Source organism: Rhagoletis zephyria, unplaced genomic scaffold (genome assembly GCF_001687245.7).
Source record: "Rhagoletis zephyria isolate East Lansing unplaced genomic scaffold, Rhagoletis_zephyria_1.1 Rzeph_scaffold_00162, whole genome shotgun sequence".
Lineage (NCBI taxonomy): Eukaryota > Metazoa > Arthropoda > Insecta > Diptera > Tephritidae > Rhagoletis > Rhagoletis zephyria.
This window is the reverse complement of record NW_016157246.1, coordinates 44,776-68,262: the sequence shown is the minus strand read 5'-3', so window position 1 is coordinate 68,262 and position 23,487 is coordinate 44,776. Positions and strand designations below refer to the sequence as shown.

General features: G+C 35.8%; 1 protein-coding gene across 2 annotated transcripts in view; it reads left to right on the top strand.

Moving 5' to 3' along the window:
* The window catches only part of ap (apterous), a 379,716-nt gene that overhangs the window by 341,902 nt on the left and 14,327 nt on the right, over positions 1-23,487 (top strand). For both annotated transcript variants that reach the window (XM_017606468.1, XM_017606475.1), the window contains one exon: positions 21,099-21,292. In XM_017606468.1, the coding sequence (XP_017461957.1) occupies positions 21,099-21,292 (194 nt within the window). The remainder of the gene's footprint in view (positions 1-21,098; positions 21,293-23,487) is intronic.

Below are 23,487 nucleotides of genomic sequence, written 5' to 3'. Positions count from 1 at the left end.
TTTTCATATAACGGTAAATTTCAGAAATGCTTGAAACTTCGATATTTCGAAATTTAAGACGCCAATTTACTCAAAATTTATACTAGCAACAATCCCTTGCAAAGAAGTAACATAAATTGAAATAATAAAATATATGATATAAATAATATGAAATTTTGGAAAATTGGCGTGAGCCCACATATAACTGTATAAGGTTATCGAAGATGTTTCAAATAGGGGTAAAACCACCCCTGCTTCCCATGTAGCGGTAGTTTTCGGAAAGGCGAAAAAAACTATATTTAATACTTGCGCTGGGTATTTAATGTTCGGCCCCGCCCGAACTTTGACTTTTTACTTGTTTTTAATTTGGTTTAGTGTATGAAATACAGTTTGTTTAAATACTATAGGAAGAGGTGCCGCTATCAACGGAAGCATATTCCAAAGGATTCCTCTGAGCGTTGTCCAGTTTGTAACCTAGGTAATGCTGAGGGCATTTATCATTTTATTGGGTTATTGTCCGATCTATACGAACATCTATCTAAATTATTATATTAACTTTAACAAATAGCTAAGGTGATTGTCATCTTACACGGTCATGATTATAAAGCACTTTGCAAATATTTGCTTGAAAGTATTAAGTACAGAAAATTTATTGTGAATGAGTTCTCTTAAATTGTTTCCGTGGATGAAGTTATAGTGTGGCACTCAACTATTACTTATTTTCTTATTTGGTTTCGTATATTTTTAAGCATTTTTATGTTAGGTTTTTCAAAATGTATTAATATAAATATTAATAAATAAATATACTACTACCATGGGCGTAGCCAGAACTATATGTAGGGGGCGACCGGGCTACTATTAAAAAAAAAAAATAATAATTCTCCAAAACTAGCACTTATTTATTACCAAAATTTTTTTAGTATAGTTTAAGATAACCAGGGCCGAAGAAAATAAGCAAGGAAAAATCCATTTTAAGTGCTTAGATAAGCACTAAAACATTGGTAAATACGCTTGCAAATATGCTCGCAGAACAACAAAATATAGTTACAGTTGAATGTTTTTTTATTCAGTTTATTTCAAGAATTGAAGAATTACAATGGACAATCAAGAGTTTCTTGATATTCTCAAATAATAGAGATCTGCTCGTTTTAATTTTTTTTTAAAATATTCGTTATTCTTCATTTTTAGTTTTAGTTTTTAATCTTTTCAATAACACTAATGCCTTCCCGCAGAGACAAACCATTGGTTTAAAATTTTTGTACCAAAGCAGAAATGGAATTGAAGTTACGGGTTAATAAAAACCAAATCTCTTTCTATGTTATTATTTGCAAACATTTCGACGAATAAAAAAACGCTAAAGAAATGGCCAAGAAAAATTTATTGAGCCAAATTTTCTTAATCAGTACGAAGTTTTTATGAAATTTGCCACGCTTTCTACTATGGTTTGCTAAAGTTTGTTTGTGAAGAGCACAAGGTACAAGGTAAGCAAAATAAGCATGATCGTTAAAATTAAGCTTGGAAACCGTGCATAAGCAAAATAAGCGATTCCAAGCAAAAGCTTAACTTTTCGGCCCTGCTTATAACCGACAAAGAGATTATTAGATTACAAACTTTAATTATATCCGAGCTCTCTTCTCCACAAGAGTATTATAACTTGTTCGCATAACCCAAAGTAATCGAGATAGATATAGACATATAGTTATATACCAAATAACTCAGCAAAAAAAAAGAAGCCGATTTAGTCATGGCTGCCCGTCGGTCCGTCTGTCCGTGTATACGATAACTCAACGAATTTTTTTACAAAGGTACAGAGGTTGGTATTGAAAATGGGCGAAATCAGACAATAACTACGCTTACCTTTAAACATATAACGGTACTTTCGAAAAAATTCAAAAACTACAATATTTCCGCCAAATACTGGATCCAGATTGTTGAAACATGGAATGTGAAGTAGAATTTTGGCCTAAAATAAGACTATTATGAAATGTTTGCAATATAGATGGTGCAGCGGCCACTTATGCATATATGCACAGATGTGGTACCTCAGTATCCACTTTACTGCGATAAATCAGTAGTACTTTAGCTAATTTACTGAAAATCGATATCGGTAAGAGCTATATCGATTTCCACCGAACTTGGTCCAATTATTTCAATAAGTCTGGTATAGCATATTATCTAAACTATTTGAAATCGGCAAAAACACTTTTACTTATCATGAAGTTTACAGAAAGGTATATAAGATTCGGTTACATCCGGACTTATACTTATTTGCTTCCTTTGATATGCACTTATACATACATAAAAATTACACTACTCGACAAAAAACCCCAAGAATGAAAAAAATTTTATCCTGGGGCCGAATCACGCCTCTCGTAATCCAGAAATATCTTTCAAAATTTTCTGTTTTGGCATCATCGCATTCGTGATCGAGTAAAAGTAGTCGAAATTTGGCATCACCACATTCGATATCGAGCAGACGTTCGAGTAGAATCTTTCGAAACACCATTCGACAGTAAATTTTGTGTCGAGAAGTTCAAAATTATAATAAAACGACAAAATGTTAGTCTAATTCTAATGTAAACTGTTACAAACTTTAATAATTGTTTATATTCAAGAACAAACAGAAACAAAATCAACAAAAAACCAGTAAGAGCAGCGCTGTCTTCGGCTATGCCGAAGGCTTCATACCTTTCATGAACATCTGCAAATTTTACTTTGACAGATTACTGCTTTTGAATACATCTGCATACATCGATAGAGGAGTTACATACTTATATAAAAAATCGCATCTAAACAATCAGAGGTATGGAAGATATACTTTATATGGCACCAATCTAAGTGATTTTCACTGCTATGTGATCGGTATGTAAACCGGTAACACAATTTATTGGGTTTAGTTTCCTACATAAAGGAGATATATCGCAAAAACTGGTATCTGAACAATCAGTGGTATAGGAGATAAAGCTTATACAGCATAGATTTTGACGATTTTCTCAGTAGAATTTGTATTATTACTTATAAACATCTTACGAAATTTATCGGTTTTAGCTGTTCAAATAAAGGAGTTTTACAGTAAAATCCCATATCTGAACAATCAGATGTATGGAAGATACATATATGTTATAGTCACCCGATCCTTGTTATTTTCACTGTAAGTATTCTGTTGATAATGGGTGCAAGTAGTAGTAGTGGTCCGATTCTTCCGGTTCCGACAAATGATTAATACATATAAAAATACACCCACCTACCAAATTTGATCCGGATATCTCGAAAACTGAGAGACTAGATTGCATACAAACAGACAGACAGACGGACAGACGGACAGACGGACATGGCTAAATCAACTCAGCTCGACGTTCTGACGATATAAGTATACATTTTAATGGGTCTATCTCTTTTTGTTCTGGTACTTACAAACATCGGACCAAAGTTATAATACCATTTCATGCTCATGAAAGGTATAAAAAACAAAAAGATATTGTTGCGGAATATATGCAGAGCAACCGGAATAGGCCAGAAATATTCTGCAAAATTGCACTCAAGGAAGGACGCTGGCTCAAACTTTTGGTCAAAACTTGTACATGATAAAAAAGCTAGTTATGTAAAAAATTAACATTTTTATAATCTTCAGGGCAAACAATTACAAATGAACAGTTGTTGCACTGTTTTGACATTCTGCTGTAAACAATTTACTATTTATACAGCCGTGCTCTCATTTCCACTTACTTTTGCGATTTGCGTTTTTGTCAAAATCGTACGTTTTTATTTTTGGGTGCTCCTGAATTCGCAACTTTTTGTTAGTTCCATTCCATTTTCCACATCGTTTCCAGCATTCTTAAAAGCCATCCCTTGAAGGTATGCAACAATTATCGCACATGTATCGTCCGCACCAAATCGTAAATCTTCGTTGCTTCGATAAATTTTCGTTGCCCAAAACGGAGATAGGTATAATAAATAGCGAATTAAACAAATAAAATCAACATAAACAGTTAATTTTAGGACACCAAAAATATCGCAAAATATAATGGGCATAATCAGAAATAAATTTAAACTAAGCTAGCTTGTTATTTATGTTAATTTTGCCATTTCCAGTAAAAATTTGCAGGTTCCAGTACAAATTAGTACTGACTATTGGTTACTATCCAAACCTATTATTATTATGGGCCATATGCAGTGTTGTCAGAGAAAAATTTCGTTTGGAGCTAAAGCGGCCGGAAAACAGAGCTGAAAAGAGCTAAATAATACTAATTGTAGCTAATATGAAGAGCTAGATTTTTCTTTTAAGTTGAGTATTTATTGACGTAAGGTTGTTTTTACATTTTCGGAAATTTTAATAAAAACAAGGAATTTTGTAAGTTTAAGAGCTGAAAAAAAACTTTTAAACCCAAAATAAGGTTGATATAGACAATGAACTAAAAGTACTTTATACACTGTTAAAATCTGCAATTTCAGATATTTGAATTGACCATACAAACTCTGGTTACGAATAATTTTTTTCGAAAAATTTGCCTGAAAAGTTTTATTTCTTTCTCTCCTTAAATTTAAAATTAGTAAGGTAAAAACAAAATCCCCGCGTTTAGAAAAACGATTTTCTTCTAATTAATTTTTGAATTCATTAACCTCTGCAGTCTGTATTTTCCCGTGGATACAAATTTATATTTTTCCACTGAATTTCGAAATTTGTAACTTTATAAATGCTTAAGTTTTGGCTTTCCTTTTCTACCGTCCGGTATAGTTTGTGTGCTCCCTCGCACGTTGCATAAACTAATTGACTTACTTGCCCATTTTCCATTTGCTTGCGCGCCATTTGTATTAGGAATGCATGATTCAATAATTAGTCTGTTCCAATAGCAGTCCGATTTACAGGATTTAGTCAGAACTTACAGGAAGTCGTTCCTATTGACATAAAACCTGTAAGTGGGAACACTTTTGAGAGAGTAACTGAGCGACTGTTCCTAGTCAGAAGTTACAGGATTTAGTCCGGAGTTTTTTTTTCCTGTAAGTTCATGAAAAGTGTCAAACGATCAGCTGATTTGCATGTGCAAACAAAAACAGAAAGCGGTGAAAGCAAAGAACCTTATATTTGTAAAAAAATGGAAGGAAACAAAGAAATGTTTGAATATGTATAGATTTTAATAATTATTTAGTGATATTTCAGCCAAATCATTGTTGTACCAATGACATGTAAACAAACTGACTGACGTTTTTACAGGAAATAGTGCTTTTTGCGTTCCTATGCACTTCGGCATCTGTTCTCCTTTTACTCTCATTTGAGAGCGTAAAATTGTAGTTTGACAGTTCCACAGGTTTTAGTCCGAAGTTCAAAGGAACAGACTAAATACAAGGTTCGATAAACTGACAGTTGTCTCTCTCGCACCGCTCCCTTAGCAGTGGCACCGTGTTGCTTCTTTGCAAATTTACTTGGAAAAAGTGTAGCTTTGCTGTGAAATAGAAGTATAAGCTTTTGTGCAATATATTTATTTGTATATGCATATGAAGTACATTTAACTGATGAAAACATAAATTGCTTTTACATTGGATTTTTACATAAATCTGAAAGTAGTTTTATTTTAATTTTGAGTCCTTTTGCAGTTTTATACAGCTAAATAGCACATAAATTACGTAATTCACGTAGATATATTAATATTTCGTTCAATATTTCGTTTAAAATGCCAGATTTCCTGCAAATACATTAGAATTTACAAAAGGAGTTTCACTACTAATTGCCTACTTTGCATACTTTTCTACTACCGTTTTCGAAACAAAGGATTGCATTCTTCCCCTTTCTCTGTCCTTCGTAAATGCAACCTTTTGTAAGGGAGTGCCAAACCGCGGCTGTCAATAATTATCTAACCTTGTATTATTGAATCATGTTAGGAATGGAAGTTTTCTAAGTATAAATCGAAATAGAATAATATGAACATATCGAAAATAGCCTGAGATCGCCAAAGCCAAATAAATTTTAGTCAACACTTGTTCAATGAACTTACAGATTTGTAGGTTTAACATATTACCAAACACAACTAAAACTTTCTGGAGCTAAACAAGTGCTACATAATTTTGAAAAGAGCTAAAAAAGAGCTAGGAGCTAAATCCCAATTTTCGGAGCTAAATGGAAAAATAAAGTTAGCTCCAAAAGCACCAAAATGGCAACACTGGCCATATGCACCGCGACCTCTGAAGTGATCTATTGTGCGTGATGCCAATATAGAAGTATTACATATGTATATGATGGAAGAAAACGCTTAACATCGTTAGCGAAAAAAAAAATCTCAAAAATCAGCGAGATTTTTGAGCTATTTCAAACTTGCACAATGTTATACTAAATTTGAGTAGGATATCTGCATACCCGAATTTTCCTAGAAACTCCAATTAAAAAGTTTGAAATTTCGATGACCTTTTATTGTAAATCTTGTACAAAGTGTAAGAGTACAACTCCAGAACAAGCTTCCCGCGCTATTCCGGGTTTCAGCTACACAACTCATGTATTGCTGAAAGCCTGAAAAGCGCCGACCGCCGGAAAAGCTAGTTGTGCAGTTGTACTCTGACACGTAGATTTACATGTTTTTCGTTGTAGCATGCACTATGTTTTTATAGAAAAAATTAAAAGTAATAAATAAAAATAGGTGGTTCAAACTTGTAAAAGAAAATCTTTTCTGAATATCGGCCGTATCTACGCCTGCCTGCCTTCATTCTCAGAACCGGAAGAGCTCGGATAAAGAAATGATATATTCATTTTATAATCGGTTATCTTAACTGATTATGAATATTTTACTTCCAGTTTACGTTTGAGAAATGGATAAATATGATATATTTACTAATAGGAAACCGATTAATAATCGAAAAAATTTCGGTAGATGTCGAATGATTTGCCTATTCGATTCGAATCGAAATTTTACTCTATTCGAACGGTCACTCGTTCACAAGAGCCGTGATTCGGGCCCTGATTCCGAAATCATAATGGTTTCTCCGTCAGACCTAGTTTCTGAGACATCGGTGAAAAAGTGAAAAACCCTATACCTGCGACACATTCAGTCGTAAATTAGACTAAATTGTACGACTCGACAACATCGCCATTGTCTACTGTCGGACAGAAATAAGTAAACGACGAAAATAGTCGAAAACTATCCAGTGCTGCCAAGTAGTTCCGTTTTAATACACTAGTCGAGTCGAAATTTCAGGCCATGCCATGCAATTTTTGATACGACTCGACTCTCGAAAAATGACTTGCACTCCACACGACACTCGACACAATGAGCTTGATTACATCACATATCGATGGCTAAGTGGAAGATCGACCAATATCGGCAGCCAGTTCGAAATCGTCCTATCTCAGAAAATTTTTCAACAACGCCCTATTTTAGAATTTGATAGAAAACGCCCTATCTCAGAATTCGGGTCAAAAACGCCCTATCTGAGCACATTTTCAATGTATTTTCATTTGAGTTAGGGCGTTCTCCATCCAAATTCTGAGATAGGGGTTTTTTCAATAAAATTCTAAAATAGAACGTTCTTCAATCAAATTCTGAAGTAGAGTCCTTGAAAAGTTTTCTGAGAATGGGCGTTTTCGAACTGGCTGCCTATCGGTTTTACATCTGAGAGATTTATAAAGGAGACTCCAAAAAAAGGGGTTTGCCTTCAGACTCATAAATCAAACAAGTGGTTCGGTTAGTATAGAAAAAAACATGCAGAAAATTAAAAAACAAAATTTTTTTTTTATAAAGTTTCAGTTTCGTCCGCCTTGAAATCAGAAAAAGTGTTCGGACGAATAAAAAAGTTTGTCACCTTATGCTATATAGAATTCTAGTACAAAAATTTAAGCCTACTAAGGGAGCTATTGGATGTATTTTGGATTTTAGTCTTCTGATTTTCTACTTTGTGGAAAATTCAAAAATCAACAAGTAAGAAAGTCTAAGTTCGGGCGGAGCCGAACATTAAATACCCGGCGCAAGTATTAAATATATGGTTTTCACCTTTCCGAAAGCTACCGCTACATGGTAAGCCGGGGCGCATCAATTTTGAGTAAATTAGCGTCCTTAAACTTCGAAATATTGAAGATTCAAACATTTCTGAAATTTACCGTTATTAGAAAAGTGGCCTCAATTTTAGTCCGATTTCAATAATTTTCAAAGTTTTGCTTTTATGTGGCAAGCACAATAGAGCTTGGTACAAATTGGTAGAACGGTTACCGGGATACATATATGTGATCATAAGTGGACGGTGCCACGCCCATTTTCCAAAATTTTATCATAAACGTATTTCTTGGTAAAGAATTGTTGCAAGCCATTTGGTATGCTGTAGCAAGGCTAACAACTGTGCCATTTTTAGAAGACGCCCATTTTCCAAAAATTTGCAATATTCTTATTTTTCGTCGAAAAATTATTGTAAATATAAATTTTGAGTGAATAATCTTGAGTAGTTACTAAAATATCGCAGTTTTCGTATTTCTGAAAATTCGCGTTATATGGGAGGTAGGCGTGGTTATTGTCCGGAGTGCACGTACCAAGTTTCGTTAAGATATCTCAATTTTTACTCGTGACAGACGGACGGACGGACAGACCGTCACTGCTTAATCGATTTCTCTTTTCATTCTGATCATTTATGTAAACATTTGTCAACATCTATCTCGATTCGTTTTGCCTGTTACAAACAACCGTTATGGTCGGGTATAAAAACAGGGCTGAGTTTAATACTGAGATACACATATTGTATACATATAGTCTGTTCATATGAACTTCGGACTAAAACCTGTGGAACTGTCAAACTACAATTTTACGCTCTCAAATGAGAGTAAAAGGAGAACAGATGCAGAAGTGCATAGGAACGCAAAAAGCACTATTTCCTGTAAAAACGTCAGACGGTTTGTTTACATGTCATTGGTACTACACTGATTTGGCTGAAATATCACTAAATAATTATTAAAATCTATACATATTCAAATATTTCGTTGTTTACTTCCATTTTTTAACAAATATAAGGTTCTTTGCTTTCACCGCTTTCTGTTTTTGTTTGCACATGTAAATCAGCTGATCGTTTGACACTTTTCATGAACTTACAGGAAAAAAAACTCCGGACTAAATCCTGTAACTTCTGACTAGGAACAGTCGCTCAGTTACTCTCTCAATAGTGTTCCCACTTACAGGTTTTATGTCAATAGGAACGACTTCCTGTAAGTTCTGACTAAATCCTGTAAACCGGGCTGCTATTGGAACAGACTAATAATGTGACCAACTATTTCATAGCTCAAATAAGTACAGGTTGGGCTGGGTTAGGTTAAAGTGGTTGCCCCAGGCAAGGGACACACTTGGACAATTAAAAGATTATCCTTTGTCACGATTGAGAGAAATAGAGGTTGCGCCCATCGCGTTACCGCTAATCCGCTCTTTGTGAATTTGACAGAATCAGCTTGTGCGGGACGTCATCTTGGTGCAATTGTTAATTGAGGAAAGCAAAATAATGGTTTAACTGGATGCAGTTTAGTTCTTGATTTCGGGCTATTGTGTCCGAATGGGTAACCCGATCCAAAAAATTTTACACAGACTTGTAGTCAAGGGTCTACACGTTATTGTAAAGCCTAATTTTTTAATTTGCGGTCACTAATTTACTAATGAATTCGGTCTGAAAAATGCACTTTTTTGTGAATTTCGAAGTGAGTTCTACGCAAATATACTGTGGATGGCGTAGCCGGAGTTATATGCACAATAAATGTTGCATACCTTTGACAATAGAATGAAATACTGTTTATCGAGTTTACATTTCCGATGTCAAACTGCTAATTTTAGACCATTTTCCAATGGTTACCGAGAGGTATGTGGAATGTTTCGAGTGATCAGGTGCGACTTTTTACAAAGTGTGGACTGTGCTCTTTCTAGTAGGTTATATATCAAGACCAACGCCCCATCCCGCTCCGCCCAGTAACCCAACAACAGTGGGCTAATAACTACAATGTGCGCCCAACAATGCAAGGAAAGCTTAACGTCGAAAAGCTGCAATCACAACAGACGGCCAATTTATTCGCCACTCGACTCACACACCTGCTCTCTGAGAGCACTCTTCAACAATCCGACGTACGCGAGCAGTGGAACCACATTTCCCGATTATTAAGTACCGCCGCCGAAGAAGTAGTTGGACGAGCCCGAAAGAACAACTGGTACGATGAGGAATGTCAAGAAGCCGCAGAGAAAAAAGATGCCGCCTACAGGGCCACGCTGCGATCGGGCGCAACGCGAGCCATGTGGGACCGTTATAGGGAACTGAAGAAGGAAGCGAGACGTATTTGCCGCAATAAGAAGAGAGAGGCCGAAATACGTGAGTGCGAAGAGCTTGAGATGCTGGCCGACAGGAAGAACGCCCGAAAATTCTACCAGAGGGTTAGGCGACTTACGGAAGGTTTCAAGACCGGGGCGAACTCCTGTAAGAACAACAATGGCGACCTAGTGACCGATGTCCAGAATATACTTAAATTGTGGAGGGAACACTTTTATAACCTACTGAATGGTAGCAGCGCTGAAAGTAGTGAGGAAGACGAACCCGAGTCCCCAGTCGATGATGATGGAGTAGCTGTCCCACCGCCTGACTATGACGAGGTACGAATAGCGATTACGCGGCTGAAAAACAACAAAGCTGCTGGAGCTGACGGCCTGCCAGCCGAGCTATTCAAGTACGGCGGCGAGGAGCTGATGAGGTGCATGCATCAGCTCGTATGCAGAATATGGTCAGATGAACGCATGCCCGACGACTGGAATTTAAGTGTGCTCTGCCCAATCCACAAGAAAGGCGACCCCGCCATACGCGCCAACTACCGCGGAATTAGCCTTCTAAGCATAGGTTACAAGGTCTTATCGAGCGTATTGTGCGAAAGACTGAAGCCCACCGTCAACGAACTGATTGGACCTTATCAGTGTGGCTTTAGGCCTGGAAAATCCACCATAGATCAGGTATTCACAATACGCCAAATCTTGGAAAAGACCCGCGAGAATAGGATCGACACACACCATCTATTTGTCGATTTCAAAGCCGCTTTCGACAGCACGAAGAGAAGTTGCCTTTATGCCGCGATGTCTGAATTTGGTATCCCCGCGAAACTAATACGGCTGTGTAAAATGACGTTGAGCAATACCACCAGCTCCGTCAGAATAGGGAAGGACCTCTCCGAGCCGTTTGATACCAAACGAGGTTTCAGACAAGGGGACTCCCTTTCGTGTGATTTCTTTAATCTTATGTTGGAGAAGATAATAAGAGCCGCAGAACTGAACCGCTCAGGCACAATACTTTATAAGAGCGTACAATTGCTGGCGTATGCCGACGACATCGATATTATCGGTAAAAACAAGGGCTACGTCTGTTCTGCCTTCTCGGGATTGGATAGAGAAGCAAAGCGAATGGGTCTGGTGGTGAACGAGGACAAAACGAAGTATCTCCTGTCAGCACACAAACAGTCAGAGCATACGCGTCTTGGCACCCACGTCACTGTTGACAGTTACAAGTTTGAAAAAGTAGACGACTTCGTTTATTTGGGAACCAGCATTAACACCAATAATAATGTCAGCCTTGAAATCCAACGGAGAATCACTCTTGCCAACAAGTGCTACTTTGGGCTGAGTAGGCAATTGAGAAGTAAAGTCCTCTCTCGTCGTACAAAGATCACACTCTATAAGTCACTCATCATGCCTGTGCTGGTGTATGGCGCGGAGGCATGGACAATGAAAGCATCTGATGAGGCGGCTCTTGGAGTTTTCGAGAGAAAGATTCTGCGAAAGATTTACGGACCTTTACGCGTTGGTGATGGCGAATATCGCAGACGATTTAACGATGAGCTGTATGAGCTTTACAACGATATAGACATAGTGCAGCGAATTAAAATTCAGCGGCTCCGCTGGCTTGGCCATGTCGTTCGGATGGACAGAAACGCTCCTGCTCTGAAAATATTCAACGCGGGCCGCGATGCTGGTAACAGAGGAAGAGGAAGGCCTCCTCTGCGTTGGAAAGACCAGGTGGAGAAGGACTCGGCTTCACTTGGCATTTTCAATTGGCGTCAGTTAGCACAGAAGAGAAATGACTGGCGTGCTGTTTTGGACTCGGCCAAAATCGCTTAGGCGGTTACAGCGCCAAATAAGAAGAAGAAGAGAATAACTACACATTTCCAATTTAACTATTTGTGCGTTAATATTTCTGCGTAGTTTTATACAATTATTGAAACATTACAAAGCAAAATTAAGTCTGCAGTGGCAATTTGTAAAAGTGAAAATAAAAGGCAAGCGTGCGATATAAAAAATTTTTTTAACTTCATGCATTGTTCCAACATCCGGCATGTGCTGAAAATCATATTTACCTAAAGGGCTACAAAGGGATTGGCATTTCCCTCTCGCAATTGCACCAAGGTGACGTCACGAAAAAATTATTAATCTATCATTCTTGTGTCCTTTGTGATACCACGAAAAAACTGAACGGAGGCTATTAATTTGGTTTACCGCGAGCCCATTATTTAATTATTATAAATTATTAAAAATTTCGAGTCAGTTTTAATTTAAGAAGTGCGAGCCAAAAAGCTTTCATCTTAGCCTCGCGAAGGTTGGACAGTCTAAAAGAAAGTGTGGAGATGATTCCACCTCATCTTTCTCTTCACAGCTGATAAAAAAGGGATCAGTTGAAATTCCTAGTCTTACCACGTACATACCAATCGCACAATGGCATGTCATAACTCCCATCACTAGCCGTAGAGAGGAAACGTTTTTCTCGGCACCTTTAGGGAGTAACTCGTGTCTTGCGCTGCAAAAAGTATTTCAAAGTACCCCATAAAAACATTTTATGCAGAAAAAAAAGTCTTATTTTCCTTTTTATGTAACAAAGGCCGCTGTGGTGTAGTGGTAAGCAGTGCGCGCTTCCACTCCGTAGCACCTGGGTTCAAACCCTGGTCAAAGCAACATCGCAAAAAATATAGAAAAAAGGTTTTTTCTTAACAGCGGTCGTCCCTCGGCAGGTAATGGCAAACCTCCGAGTGTATTTCTGCCATGAAAAACAGCTTCTCATAAAAATACAGTCGCCGTTCGGAGTCGGCGTAAAACTGTAGGTCCCTCCTCTTTGTGTGGCAACATCAAGGCGCACGCCACAAATCGGAGGAGAAGCTCGGCCACACACTAACATACATATGTGTAAGCGCCAATCTATTATTATTATTATTATTATCATGTAACAACAGGAGCATCGCTTCCTTTTGTCCATTTGATTAGGTATTTAGTAGAATGCAATTGCCAGTACGAAGTAGAGATGGGTAGTGGGGATTGAAATTCGGTTTTTTGTCCAAATTTCGAACATTGGCCAACTATTCGATTTTTCGATTCGAAATTTGGTGGTGAAAGATCGATTTAATTAGAGTTTTTTCGAATTCAAAAAAAAAATTTACTGAAAACTTAAAAGTTTGTTTGTAATTNTGGGCACCATTGGTATCTGTAGATGTTGAGAGGACATTTAGTTCCTTCAAAGCTATGCTTCGGGATAATCGCATGAGATTACTGCCCGAAAATTTCAAAATGCATTTAGTAGCATTGTGCTACTATGAAAGCACCAGCGGTTAAAGCATTCAACCAATTTAAATATGTAAATATTTTTGAATATATATGCATACATGTATTTACAATGTACATTGTACATATCGAGTATTGTCGGATTGTACACCCATACTTAAATATGTACCAAAAAAGACTAAAAAATAAATGCCTTTTTTTGCCTTTTTTAAAAACTAAATTTGCCTATTTCTCAGGTTTTAGCGCCTATAAATCCTATCCCTGGTAATTATCATTCTTTCTCAAATCCAAACAGAGATTCAGTCCAACTTATGTTAGTGTGATTAGATAACTATGGCTGACTTCCAAAACGTATCAATACAATGTTTGGAAACTGTTATACTGCGGTACTCAAACTGATTGGTTATGCAGAGTTATGACACATTGCAACCATCTACATACATTGCATATCTTAAATAATTAATATAGCAATGAAGAATTTTCTGAATTTTCCATTTCTAATACACCAATGCTAATCAATAACAAACAAAGCATCAACTTTGTTTCTGATGCGCTGATTGCTCTAGCGATGCGTTTCGATAACTTTTCGGCTGCGAACAGTATACATTGTCAATATTTTGTAGTTCGACATTACGGAACCATATACTATGTACGTATGGAAAGCAATTGACGTTTTGGAAGTCAGCCTATCCATATCGCTCTTCTTAGCTTCACAAGCAAAAATAAATGCATATAAATATTTTTTTAATGTCTAAAAAAATATCAGCAAAAATCCAAAAGTTTAGGAAATGTAGCATACTGAAACTATTTTTTTTTTTTGCCTATAAATAGATTTTATTTATTGTTCTTGCATTACAAAAACAAAATAAATTTATTTATACTTCACGTTACATACTTGTGCAATCATACGCATGTTTATATTTATACAACGAATAAAAAAGTCTTACATTTATTGACAACGTATGATTTTTCTTTTTAAAGCAAGATCTTTAAGTAAACAAGTAATCAAATAGGTAATAGAGTATGAAGGGCCACATTTTTGGTTTTTCCATAGCTAAACGAATGGTATTTTTGACTTATATTAAAAATTTCACTTCATATTTGACATCAGTGATGAAAAACGTAATGTCAATCACCTGACACCAAAATTTGACGACAGTCTTTGATAGTCTACATATTGTCATTTTTTAGATTAGGTTTTCTGAGCCCTGTCTCTGTCTGAGAATCTCAGACGAACACCTCCCACCTAGTTAACTGGTTCAGGTATCCTTGAGTCATATCAAAAAGATGTCTAGAAATCGGCCCTTAACCAAAAGTTCCAAAAGCCATCTTTTCCAGTTCCTCTGATAGCTCATTTACAACCGAAATTCAGGGGAGAGAGAAGACCACCCCACTCCGCAAGGTGTGACTATTGACTTTGAGCTGAATGCAGGCGCTCCCCATCTCCACCGCGACAGTTCTGTCACGAAGTAGACTAAGAAAAGACTTTACTGTTGCGTCTGAAGTGACATTGTTGAAGGATACCTCGATATCGAGGAACGCCCCTACTGCATAATCTTTATGCGTGAAGGCACTAACCACCTTAAAAATGTGTGCAAACGGTATAAACCGAACTTTCCTTACCCTCCAAGCCTTGGGGATGTACCCGGTCCTCACGCAGTTCGCATAAAAAGGAGCCAACCAATTGCACGACACATCCACAGCCCTTTGCAGCTGCAACTTGAAGAATTTGAACGAATTTGTCGCCCAGGTCATGTGAGGATCGTCCAGAAGATCGGAGAAGTGCCCGACCTGAAGTACAAAGTATTGCAAAGGATTGACTGTACTGCGAAGTACGAAGTACAAGAGCTACTGTACTTCCGAAAGAAGTACGGTTAGTCACGTTATGCATACACATACATATGAATTAAGGGGTGCCATGAAAAATATTAGGTGTTACCATTTAAATTATAAAACTTTATCTACTATTTCATGACATCCACGAAAAAATTTGCTACAACTCGCGGTTACGGGAGCTGGACCGCGTTTAAAATGTATCTAAAAATCGAATCTTTAATTAAGAAAATTTTAATTGCAAAGTTTTCCGCCCGGTAAATGGCCTCACATAATAGCAAAAGTTTCAATCTAACAGCCAATTTCATGAACGCAATTTAAGTGGAGAATGATTTTGATTTTGTGAATTAAAAAAAATAAAAGGTCATATTCCATTTAAATTGCTGGTGAACCCGGCTAGAACAGCCAATTTCGCGAAACTAATTTAGAAGAAAAATGATTTTAATTTTTTGAAATTTATATGGAAATTAACAGAAACTAAAAAATAATTTTCAACTGAAATTTCTGGTGAAACCGGCTGTAAGAGATCTACATGAAAACTTCAGGCATATTTAAAATAATGATATTTTTAATGCAATTTTACGAAAATTTCGTAATATAGTTGCCCTGAAAATTTTAATAACTCGGCTTATACCCAGCACATATTTCTTTGAAAAGAAATTGTGATACACATGTATTTCAATAAACTGATGAACTAATTCGAATTTGTTTGCTCGAACAAATGGCAACCCTCCTAAATAAAGGTTAGGAATAAATCCCCTTCAAACCCATTTCAATTTATACCCATCTTTTAATAATTCAACCAACTTACTGAATATTTGAATAAAATTTTTTAAACCACTCAACTCTCTTGAAACATTCGAAATATTCAGACTAAAGATTTCTTAGCATTCTTTCTTTTGGACTGCGGCGTCTTTATATTTCATATACTTTTTGAATTAGTTAATTGAGTTAGACCTTTCAAACATGATTGTTAACTCTCCTTCGACGGAAACTACGATACTACGATACATATTTCAATTAATTGATTTGGCATTCCCGCCAAACTGATACGGCTGTATAAAATGACGTTGAGCAATACCACCAGCTCCGTCAGAAATGGGAAAGACCTCTCCGAGCCGTTCGCCACCAAACGGGGCTTCAGACAAAGCGACTCTCTTTCATGTGACTACTTTAATCTGATGTTGGAGAAGATAATAAGAGCTGCAGAACTGAACTGCTCAGGAACAGTTTACTACAATTGCTGGCTTATGCCGATGACATCGATGTCATCGGCATAGTTGCCAACTTAGTGCTTTAAGCCGTAGATTTAGTGCTTTTTGAAAACTAAAACGCCAAAAATAATGGTTTAGTGCCTAATGCCCTTTTTAGTGCTTTTTTCTGAACTAAAATTTTTGAATTTACAAGAATCTACAAATTTAAATACACTAAAATGCAAACCATGATTGGTAAAAAGATGAAGTTGCAATTGTATTCGCGTTGAAAATGCTAGCACGCAGATAAGTTAAGTATTTATTTTTTTATTTTCTTGATTATTGATTGATTACACAGTACGAAAAATTTTAAATTTTTTTGCCACCTGAGTGGAACCGTTTTGTGTAGATTTTTCGGTGCTGAATCCAAATCTAGCTGCTGTTTCGCAAGCATGAATGTGTATTTATTTATACATGTAAATATTGTATATTTTTTTACTTTTGTTTACCACAAACTATTATGAGAAAGAGTATCCTTTGATAAAAAAAAAATTTAGTGCTTTTATTGCGGTAAAACGCTCTTTTTTCCAAGGTTTGGTGCTTTTTGAAACTGAAAAGTTGGCAACACTGGTCATCGGTGTCAAAAACCTCGAAGTCAGTTCTCTTTCCAAAGAAAGTATCTCCTGTCATCAAACAAACAATCAGCACATTCGCACCTTGGCACCCACGTTACTGTTGACAGTCATAATTTCGAGAAAGTTGAGAATTTCGTTTACTTCGGAACCAGCATTAACACGGATAACAATGTCAGCATTGAAATCCAACAAAGGATCACTCTTGCCAACAAGTGCTACTTTGGACTGAGTAGGCAACTCAGGAGTAAAGTTCTCTCTCGACGTACGAAAACCACACTCTATAAGTCACTCATCACGCCCATGCTGGTATATGGCGCAGAAGCATGGACAATGTTGTCCGATGAGGCGGCTCTTGGAGTATACGAGAGAAAGATTTTGCGGGCCTTTATGGTCTGATTATGGCAACTTAACGAAACTTATGGCTCTCTCTCAAAAATTCTGTTAAATGGATGTTGCTTATATTTGAACAGCGGAAACTTAACGTGACGTAATGCCACGTCGAAATCTGTTCAATTAAGTTAAGTTGCCATAACCAGGCTTTTAGGCGTTGGCGACGGCGAGTAACTCAGGCGATAAAACGATGAGCTGTATGAGATTTACAACGACATGGACATAATGCAGCGAATTAAAATACAGCGGCTCCGCGGGCTTGGTCATGCCGTTCGAATGGACACCGACGCTCCAGCTCTGAAAGTATTCAACTCGGAACCCGCTGGTGGTAGCAGAGGAAGAGGAAGGCCCCAACTAAGATGGAAAGACCAGGTGGAGAAGGGCTTGGCTTCACTTGGCGCCAGTTGGCACGGAATAGAAACGACTGGCGTGCTTTGTTGAACTCGACCAAAATCGCTTAGGCGGTAACAGCGCCAAATAAGAAGAAGAAGATTAATTAAGTGGAAATTTAATTTTCAAACAACCCCGCTAAATACAGTTCAGAATTAAAAAAAATACAAACCCCCTTCGATTGATACCCATATTTTAATAATTCATTTAACTTATGAAATATTTTCAATTTAACTTTTTGAACAGATGACGCCTCAAAAATATTCTTTAAGTTCAAGCTAAAGATTTCCTAACACTCCTTCGTTTGACATCCATATTTTGATATTTCGTGTAACTTGTGTATAAGTAAACTAAATTCGACATTTCTAGCAGGTGGAAACCCTCGTAAATATTTGCAAACTACTCTGTGAAACCCCTCCCGTTTGGCACCCATATGTTGATACATATTTCTCTTACTTAATATGATTTTTTAACCAGGTGGCAATCCTCCTATACTTCAGCTAAGAAACAAAGCTTTTTAAAACCATTTCGATTGATACCCATTTTGTAATAATTGGTTTATTTTTTTAAATAATTTGAGTATAATAAAAAAAAGTTGGCAACTCTTTTCAAAAAAGTAAAACCTATTGCACATCTTCAGTCCAAGGCTTTTAGTTTGACGCCTCATTTTGGAAAATCGAACGAACGGTGCGGATTTGATGGCATTAACTATTAAATAAATTGAGTTTAACTTTTTAACAGGTGACAACTATTTTCGAAAAACTAAAAACAGTTTGCACATCTACATGCCAAGCGCTTTCATTTTTCATCTCATTTTTGAAAATCGAACATTACAGATCTTTTATCCGGAACAAAAAATCTCTTCGCATATTATATATATAGATTCTCAACCAATAATAAGATTTGGTGTTTCACACAGCAAAAAGAAAAAAAGTTCACATAGAAATATTTGTCTGAACCTAAAACTTCCAATAGAATTTTCTTTTGTCTTTAAGAGCGAGAAATATTTTATTTTGCAACATAAATCTCATCGATTGAATAATATGAAAAATAGTTATTTGAGGAGGCTTTCTATGAAAGTGTTTAAAGTAATACAGACAACTGTTAAAAGCGAACAAAAAGTTCTATTTTTTTAACAAAAGGGCTGTTCAGGATATTATGGAAATGGTCTTGAATTTACAATTGGAGCTACCGACTACTTTTTTTACTCGAATCGTTGTTTCGATACCTACTTGGTATCGAAAGAAAAGTGCTTGCATCGAATCGATTTGAGCAAGTGCCATATCTTGTCGGCCAATTTTGGAAAAACTTTGCACAGCGTCGTTTTAATGAAAAATAACTCCTTTAAGCAATAACACCGCCAAAAGCTAAAGTGTGGATATATTTTTACAAAGTGATTTCACAGCAAAATGCAAGCAATGCTCTGTAGCCGCAAAGTTTTGTGGGAACGTTTCAAAGGTTAAATTTTTTGTTTACGTAATTATATTACCTCTAGCGTTACGCACTATCTCAGAAGACTTTTCAAGAATGCCCTATTTAAAAATTTGGTTCAAAACTCCGCCCTACCTCAACTGAATATATATTGAAAATATTTGAGATGAACTTTTTTGAATCGGCAGCTGAGATAGGGCGTTTTTAACCGAATTCTAAAATAGGGTATTCTTAAACAAAGTAAGTGCGCCTGGGCAACACTGGAGAAGTAAAACTTACGTTACAGATGTATTTTGTCTCATAACCAATACATACATGTGTACATAGATACACACATCTGCTTTTGCTTAAGGTTATATTTTTTGTCTTTTATCTATCTAGATCCATACCTCTAGCCCTGTTCGTTGTAACCACATTTATGTTATTCTGTTTTCCTTTTTCTTCATTTTTATCTTTATACTTTATCAATAACAAAATCGACAGTAACATCCAACAAAACATCGATAACAAAACCGGCAAAAATATCGATAACAAAATCGACGACAAATTCAATAAAAATTTCGATAGCAAAATCGATAATATTGGTAGTAAAATCGATTAAAAAACGATAACAAAATCGATAAAAATATTGATAACAAAATCAAAAACAATATCGATAACAAAATCTCGATAAATAATCGATAAGAAAATCTACAAACAGTCGATAACAAAATCGATAAATAATTGATAACAAAATCTATAAATTAGCGATAACAATATCGATAACAAAACCGGTATAAATATCGATTATTATATCGATAATTCCCGAGAATCCCGAAAGTCTCTAAAATCCCAAAATAGTTCCCAGATTGAGCCTCTTTGTCTCTATCTATGTATATCCATTTCCCTGTAATTACCTTTATTTCAATCTCTCTTTTCGTCTATCTTCATCCTTACTTTTATCGGTATCCTCATCCTCATCTTTTTCTTTATATTTATATTTGTTTTTACTTTTATGTTTATAATTTTCTTCATCTACATACATATTCCCCTTCACCTTTGCCCTTATATAAGTAAAGTGTTTAAATTTACCTTGGTCTTCATTTTTGCATTTATCTTAACGCATCTTTGTTTTTATTTTTACCTTTGCCTTTATCCGTTTCTTTATCTTTGTACGTACTCACCTTTGCTTTCATTCTTGTATTAGTCTTTTTCTAAGTGCTATTCTTTATCCTTTTATTAGCAAGTTTTTGTTAAATTAATAACACACATCCAAGAAGCACTTGTTTCCGTCCCAACCATTTCCGTTGCGCCATTTCCGTGTGCAATTTCCGTTGAATTTGCCAATTTACTCCCAACCAACCAACCGCCACTAAAGAAGTTTCACTTCAAAAATTTCTGACAGTCAAGCTTGACAATTTCTAATGTACATAACTCTTATTCATAAACTGCTGCTCAGCATGTTTACATATTTAATTCAGTGTTAATATTAAAGCATACGTTCAGGAGCCATTTCCTCCCCATGTAGGCATTTTTATTAGTGTAAATTTTTTCGTTTAATTTTAAATCGATTTGAAATTTTACTAATTTTTTCCACTTCAGCTCAAAATACCTTTGTATTCTTTATTCCTTAAAAGTATAGTTTAGCTGTAAAAGGGTTTAAAGAAAACATGTTCGCCATATATATGATATATATGTATATACATACATCGAATTTGTTTAACCCGGAACTTTGATTTTTGTAGATTTAAATACGGAATATTTAGACTTTGGACGCGGTTCGCAGATGACTGCATCGCGGACGAAACGGATGCGAACGTCATTCAAGCATCATCAATTACGCACAATGAAGTCTTACTTTAACATAAATCACAATCCAGATGCCAAGGATTTGAAACAACTCTCCCAAAAGACTGGGTTGCCAAAGCGAGTTTTACAGGTACATGTGCACATAAATTAATATTATATTTTTTCAAATAGAGAACGACCCAGCATCAATTTTTGTGGCCAGTTTGAACCGAACTCCGAAAAATGTTTCACTGTTCGCCAGAACTGAACCGATTCAGGGTACAAAAACCTTGTGTTTTAATTTTTATCTTTTTCATCAAATTTAAGAATTAAAATAATACTTAAGCTTCCTTTTTATTTCAATAAATAACGCTTATGAAATGAGTTTTATTTTTCGTTCAGAAATAAAACTTACGCGGTTAGTTTTATTTTTCCGTTTTAAAATAAAAGTCAATCCTGTAAGTTTTATTTATCGTTCGAAAACAATTGTTATTTCGTAAGTTTTACTTAAAAATCACTGACCTTAGTTTTTAGGCCAAAGATATAACGAGTGTTTCCTCATAGGAAATGACGCCCGAAAAAACACAAACAAAGCCAATGGGGTTTACTTAAAATAGGTTCTAAAACGACATTTTGTGCCACCGCCTCTGGCCTGAAAACTAAGGTCAGTGATTTTTAAGTAAAACTTACTAAATAACAACTATTTTTGTACGATAAATAAAACTCATTTCATAAAAATAAAACTCAAAAAGTAAGTATTATTTTACGAGCAAACATAGAACTCATGAAATAATTATTAAATTTGATGAAAAACATAAAAATTATAAAATTCAGGTTTATTGCACAAATTAATAGATCTAAAGGACGATCATTTTCATATACTACGTCATATATTTCTGAGCACTCCTTCATGTTGATTTATTTGAAACAAATTTGCACCAGAACAGTTATTTGCGGTCTTTGTTAATAATATAATAGGCCTGTTCAGGGCATTGTGCAAATGGTCTTGGATATCCGTTCGTAAATTTTATGCTTGCTACCATGGCAACCCTTGCAAATTATTGGTGTGAATTTATAGTACAAAAGCACCGAAATATGCAAATGCAAGATCATATGCACAAGATCCTGAACAGCATTATCATTTTGGCGCTTACACTTTGGCTAATTGTCTGACCTAGCTTCTCCTACAATTTGTGGTGTGCATCCTGATGTTATTACCAAGGCTGGCAAATCTATGCAAATGCTTGAAAAAGCTTATTTTGCATATATTAGACAATTTTCTTGTTTTTTCATGTATTTTTTGAGGAAAGAGACGATAAAAATGCGTGAAACAAGGCGAATTCATACATACATATGTGTGTTTTTATACTCCTCCACCTCCTACCATCTTGTACGAATTCTTCTTGTAACAATGCAAGTTACATATGTATATGTACATATAAGCCGTCATCGATTCGCCACTTCGCTGCTTGCCATGTTTGAGTTCCGGTCGCTTACCGAAACATTTTGCATGTGAAAGCAACAACAAAGTTAGCTAGCACGGATAGACGATAGCAAGTTTGGTTGTACCTCATTGAGTTCGTTCGTTTCGCCACTTGCTAACTGTTGGCGAATCGATTACGGCTATAAATTCATAATGCTAGAGCTTGAAGAAATCCGAACAGATTTGGGGTTCATTAAGGCAAATTTTGGTAGTTTGATAGTAGGTGTAACAAAGCTTCCAACGAAAGGTTCAATGTCAAACAAAGAAAGTTTGGAAATTGCGACAACTGTGAAATAGCAATACCAAATATTGAACATAGAGATGGCACGATTAATCAAATAACCGACTATAATCGATTATTTTGATTCGGTTAACGATTTAATTGTATCGAAATATTCCTTTCGATTAATCGACCGATGAACCGGTTAATTTTCAAAATAATCCAAAAGAAACCATCGAAAATTGACTACTTTACTCACATAATGTATGAATTAAAATTACGTAGCAAAAATTGGCACTCTTACCACTCAATACTTATGTATAATTGTTTGGGACATTTTTTACATTCTATTATTCTGCAAATTTTTAAACGATATTTTTAGCAAAAAACCGCAACACTAACTAACCTATGCATGTGGGCCAATCTAAACAACACGAACACTTTCGAAACAAAAAGTTTAATTTTTTAATTTGTGGACACACCTATGTTTTATAAATGATTCTATTCGTAATATCTTAATAAATCGATAAATATAAGTGGAATTCATTTTCATCAAGTGCTTCAAAAGATAGACGAGGAATAAACCTTTAGATCGCTGAAATAGAAAACAAAATAATAAGCTGTGTTCAAATTACGCTGTGCA